This window comes from Globicephala melas, chromosome 6 (genome assembly GCF_963455315.2).
Source record: "Globicephala melas chromosome 6, mGloMel1.2, whole genome shotgun sequence".
NCBI classification, from domain to species: Eukaryota; Metazoa; Chordata; class Mammalia; order Artiodactyla; family Delphinidae; genus Globicephala; species Globicephala melas.
Window position 1 is genome coordinate 70,310,555 of NC_083319.1, and position 6,000 is coordinate 70,316,554.

The following is a 6,000-nucleotide window of genomic DNA, read 5'->3' on the forward strand; positions in this document are numbered from 1 at the left end:
GACTAACCATTCTCCATAATTTCCAGGACTTCCCTCAATTCCATGGAATTCCACCTTTTGACAAGCATTTCCTGAAATGAAAGTGGTAGGACTGTTCCAAAGGACAAAATGGACCAATACTAGTCTGAAATAAATTTACACAGAAAAAGATAAGAATGTAGGTTTCAGAACTTAAAAAACTCAAGAAGTTTTCTCTCACAAGAATTTAATAAACAAAACAAAATGCAAATTTAATGAAATGGAAAGGTGAATATTTTCTAAATTTTAATACAATGTAAGTATAAATATATTGATATGAAAATATAAAAATAAGATGCATAAATAAATAAATAAACAAATAAACAGAATAAATAAATAACAGGGTAGTCATTGCTTAGGGACTGATCCCCTGAAGCTGAATAATTTTAACATATACTTGCTTATCACTACTGACAAAGTAGTAGCTGAATTAATACAATAAATTCTGTGATTAAAGTTGAAATAAGAGCCTTCTGAAATGACTAAAGACATGTGTGCAAGGGTGATAGGGCATCTTAGTCAATGAGAATCATTTCAAGGTGACCCCAGGTCTCCATGCATAATTCTTATCCTTTCTTGCAAGTTGGTTGATGAAGACAAGGATCTCATGATTTCCACTCTGACAATTTCCCAGGCACAGTCACTGTATTTCTTCTCTTTCAGGTAGAGGTGGATTCCCTGGAAGTACCTCTTCACGGCCAGTGTAGGGCCCGTCACTCCCAGGGCAGTTTCTTCATCTCCCATCGCCTGCACCAAGCAGGCGTCCAGGTCCTCCAGCTGCTGATGGAGTCCAGTGCGGAGTTTGTCCAGGAGGGAGGTGTCCCAGGCGGCAGGGGAGCGCTCTGTGTGGAAGAGGCGGAAGACCTGCTGGAGCATCTCGTGGAGGACAGAGGTGGCCTGGGCCTTCGGGAGCTGGCTGCCATCCACCATGTCCTGGGGGAAACCGAAGTCTTTTCTGTCCTTCAGACAGAAGCGAGGGGAGATTCTCCGCATCTGGCCCAGAAGCATGAAGTTCTTCCTGCTAATCCGCACGTGGTTCTGAGACAGGTCGCAGCCCAGAGATCCACCAGGGCCGTAGCTGAACACCACCAGGGCGGTCAGTAGAGAGAGCACGAAGGCCATGGGGCAAATGAGGCTGCTGCTGGCCTGGCTGAGACGGGCGTCCGGGGGAACCTTGGGGGTAGGTTCTGTGATGACATTCTTTCTAAGCAAGGCCATTAAATAGGGAACACAGTAATTTTCATTTTCTAAACATTTCTATACCCTTTTACTTCCTTTTTTTGATTTTCACTTATATCTTCTCAGTATGGTCTATGAAGATGTCATCATTCTAAACTATTAATTTTGCAAGAAGTTTAATTTTCCCAGTAATTTCAGATGTGCCCATCCAAATGGATATTTATTAATCAAATGAGAAAAGTTTTCGTCTTAAAGTCAGAAGTGATGTAGGTTTGTAAATACGCACATTCTATATCTCTTTCATGCATAAATGTTGGTCTTCTCTGTTCCAGGAAGAAATTTTTAGCCCTGATCTTAGGTTCCATTTTTACCTCTTACTTTACCTAGGAAGGCAGGCTCTCTCAGCCGTATGCTTTCTGTATTTGCTTAGGGATTTACCAGATCACTCTGGCATAAGCTCTTTGAAACAAAAGATGGGTTTTGTTTAGTGTTTGATTTAGAGAAGAGGCTGATTATTATGAGTCCATGAGCTTCTCCCATGTTTCCTTTCCTTCTAGAACATGTTCCTTCACGTCCATGTGGTCATGCTTCAGGGGACCACGAGGTGAGGACTATTATAGATATTGTCCTTTCTTTCCACCATTTTCTTACTGGAGACCTATAGTCCTCCACAGGCTGGGCCAGTACCCCCACCAGGAATCCTGGTTCTTTTCAGGAGAATATGGGTGTGGAGATCCTAATTCCAAGACAATTGTATTTCCCCAGCAGCACCTCAGTCACAAGGGAGAGATCACATCTAGTTACACCCTCTCCTCTAGAGTGACAGAGTCCCCTTCCTAACCTGGACTCCCACCCTGAGGGCAGGCTCACCACATCCCGAGGACTTTACAATCTCCTATCTGTGGAGGGGCTTGTTTATTTGTTGGGAAAATAATTCATCTTCCAGGACCCTCACCCTTGCCCCCGGAGTGTTTGTGTGAAGGACCCTAGTCCTCAGTGGTGACCTCCTCCCCTCCTGACCCATGTCCTCAGGTATCAGAAGTGTCAGCAGCCCTCAGATGCTGAGAGCAAAAGTGTGTTTTCTCTAAGGTGGTGGAGGAGTTACCCAATTCTAATCATTTTACCCTGAGTAGACACATAATTTTTATTTTGCCAAATACAAATTTTATTATTCAACTCTTTTACTAAAACTAGTCAACACTTGTTAGGCTGGGGGCAGAGAATTCAGTGACGGTGTTGTCTCTCGTTAAAGCTTATGTCACAGAAACCAGTGAGGTTCAGTTGTTCATTCAGTCAGTTGATGCCAGTGGGCTTCTCCCTTCCTCTGTCTCTGTCTCCCTCTGAGAATGCAGGGCAGCGAGGCCCAGGATTAGGTCAGAGAGAAATCGCCTTCTTTCCTTTACTTGTGTGTAATTTTTCATTTAAAGTTTTTGTCACTTATATTCACTTAGTGACTTATTGGACAAGATTTGCCTCGCTGCTCCTGCATTAGTTCTAATTCATGATGAGGTAAGAACAATAAAGGGAGGTAAAGAAAGGCAAAGGGGCTCCAGTCTCTATCATTTTCAAACTTTAGATTTTTTGTTTATCACTGCAACTGTCCTAGAAAGTAAAAGTCGACAGCTGTCTTGTGGGCATAAAGAAAACAAATGTGAGTCTGAATGTCATGAATGTGAAAGAAGGGAAGTGATTTCCCCCTGACACAATGCCGGATTCTAATTTAGCTAACTTGAGTGCAGCACAGTTGGAGAGGAGGCTACGTCAGAGGAGAAGGATGAGGCCAATGTGAAAAACAGAAAGACAGGAACATGGTTGCTTCTGCCAGAAGCTCAGAAAAGACCAAGTCCTGGGTCAGTTGACGGCCTTCAGCTTCGCAAGACCAGCTCCCTCATTTTTCTTTCATTTAATCCATGAATGATCAGTTTTGAGGAGAGAAGGAAGAAGTCACACCCACCAGCTCACAAGTGACTGGCAACCAGAACCCCAGTTGCTAGAACACTAACCCTGTCTGGGAGGATCAGCAAGATCCGTCTTGCTGAGCATCCGTCTAGGTGATAAATGCATTCAGGCAATGAGAAGGGTACTTTAAGAAAACTAGAATTAAAGGAAGGGAATTAGATGATTCCAAAAGATCCTGATCTTATCTGCTTAATAGGAATCGTGATATTAAAAAGTAAGAACTGAATTTTATTGCTTGCTACTAATGGACTAGCCACTTTCTAAGTTCTTTAAAATTTAGCGACTTCCCTGGCAGTCCAGTAGTTAAGACACCGAGCTTCCACTTCTGGGGGCACAGGTTCGATCCCTGGTCGGGGAACTAAGATCTCGCATGTCCCATGGCACAGCCAGAAAATAGAAAAAGAAATTAACTCAACACTCTCAATAACCCTATTGGATCCAATTCACTTATACAACTGGAGAGAAATATAAATCTGGACGAATGAACTGTTCCAAATGTACCCAAGATACAAGGGCAAACCTTAGGGTGCTTACAATGATTTGTCTGAAAGCACCCATTAAAGAAAGTGAAGACTGCACATGAACATGATATTTAGGAACCAACGAAATAAGCAGACAGAGGACAGTGAGATGACAAAGGACCCTTATTCCACTTAAGATGCCAAAGGGTTACTGTCTGTGGTTTTGTAGGGCTACATGAGGTGTGGTCTGAGTCCACTGAACTGACTTTAAGTTCTAATCAAAATAGACAAAATCACTATTAAGTAGTTAGAAGGGAATAGATTTTTCTGCCTATTGAAAAAAAAGGAAGTTTCCTAGTGGCCTAGTGGTTAAGATCCGGCACTCTCACTGCCGTGGCCCCGATTCAATCCCCGGTGAGGGAACTGAGATCACACAAGCCACGCACTGCCAAGTGTAAGATTTCGTGAGTGATTTCTTCAATGAAATATGGTAAAATAACTTTATTAACCCTAGAAGAGCTGACCCCTGGAATCTACGTATTTTTAACGCTTGAGTTTTCTTGTGAGTTTAAGAAAAAAAAAAAGCACCTAACAATTTCTAGCCATGTGAACTCTGACGTTTCTCCTTCAGGATGACAACTAAAAAGTCACTCACCATCTGGTTCTACAAGAATAAAGTCATTAGCCACAGCAGTCCCTTACCCCAACACGCCCTGACAGGAGTTCAGGGTGGAGATCAGGAATGGGGCACTCTCTGCTCTGGGAAAACTGACAGAATAGGCCTGCAGGTAGTTAGATAATTTCCTGAGAAAATTCTATGAATTCAATTTTTTGCAACTTCTCATACTTAGAAAAGCACTAAAATCATTAATAGTGACAAATGCTCCTCATGACTAGCAGCAACCTTCTACGAAGATGTGTCCTTGATTGCACGTATCCCCTTCACCACAATCACCTATATACTGACGTCCCCATTATGTCCTTGGAGCAGTTCGTCAGAGCTGACTGAGAGGCTGTCCTCCAGGCTATAGTCCAGTGAGTCCTCCCAAAAAACTGAACTCCCAGCTCTTATGTTGTTGTTTGTTTCCAGTCAACAAGGACCTCACTGATTTCCCAGGAGACCTCCTCAGGTCAGCCTGTTCTCATTCTCAATGAAGACACCTCCATTTCTCACCTACAGTCTAGGCTGGACATCGTTTGTCTACTGATAGAGTCCAGGGAAGGATCTCTACGCCATTGTTCCAACTCTTGGTTAAGATATGGGTATGACCAAGACGGAAGAGCATACGCGCTTCTTAGAAGCAGTGAAGGTTTTTAATGGGCTCCTTAGCAGGGAGAGTCTGGCTTGAACTCCAGAGTCACCCTCATGGCCTTGTATAGTTGTCTTTATTTAAATTTCTAGCCTCAGCCCATTAAAACATCATAATACTGAAGAATTGAAATAAAAATATTATATAAAAAATCATTTGTTAATAAAATGATATTTTTAGCAGTAATATAGGAATGGTTTCTGCTTGTTTTAGGACCCTAATCCTTAGGAAGTTTCCCAAACCTCTAAACGTACTTTAAATGTCCTTCTGACTTTAAAAGTACCTACTCAGTGCTGTATGCACCAACTGGAAAGGATAGAAAGATGATTGATCCATCAGTGTCCTCTTTCCAAAGTGCCTAAATTAAATAAATGAATTTCCACTTAGCTCTTTGTTGCTTTTAGAAATTGTGACCTTCCAGTGTGCATGTTACTGATACCTGCCCTGCTGGAAAGGCTCTACCCCAGTTGTTGCTAAATATATTAAAATCCCTGCCTGTGTCCCTTCTATTCAAGCATGTTTTATTTTGTTTGTCTTTCAAAGGGGCAAAGACATCATGATGGAATGTAAGAAATTCCTTGGATTGCATTGTCCCCAGGAATGTCCTTCCCTGCTCTGTGATTACTTGCTGGGTCCTAAGGACAAAACAAGTTTGCAGCTGGCACTGAGGTAACCCTCATCCCTTCCAAGACTCCGCAGGCTGCTGTGGTATCAGTGCTGGGGACACTGCTAGTGGCCACATCCTTATGGGAGAACTCTGTGCTATCTCATGCACCTCAATCTTTTCTTCTCTGAAAAGGAATGTTCTGGAGAAACACTTGCCTCAGTGCATCTCATCTGTGTTCTTCCATGTCCTGAGGACCTGCCGCTGTTCCAGTGAACGCTTTAAACATCTCTGTTCTCCTTCCAAGTTCTCAAGCTGCTGCTGCCTTTCAACTCCATGTTTCCTGCGCTTTGGGCTTTTTGAGCAAATAAGAGTCCTGAACCAGGTGAGTTCCTCCTAGTGCAGTCAGCACGTGGAAGTGTGCAAATAGAGGCACAGGTGAGCTCCTGGATTCTCCACCACTGTTCAG

At 42.9% G+C, this 6,000-nt stretch overlaps 1 protein-coding gene across 1 annotated transcript; it reads right to left on the reverse strand.

Annotated features, from left to right (window-relative positions):
- Positions 1-552: 552 nt before the first annotated feature.
- Positions 553-1,236, reverse strand: LOC132597494 (interferon omega-1-like). The gene has a single exon (XM_060300992.1). It carries the CDS (start codon positions 1,234-1,236, stop codon positions 553-555), a length of 684 nt encoding a protein of 227 aa, XP_060156975.1.
- Positions 1,237-6,000: the final 4,764 nt, after the last annotated feature.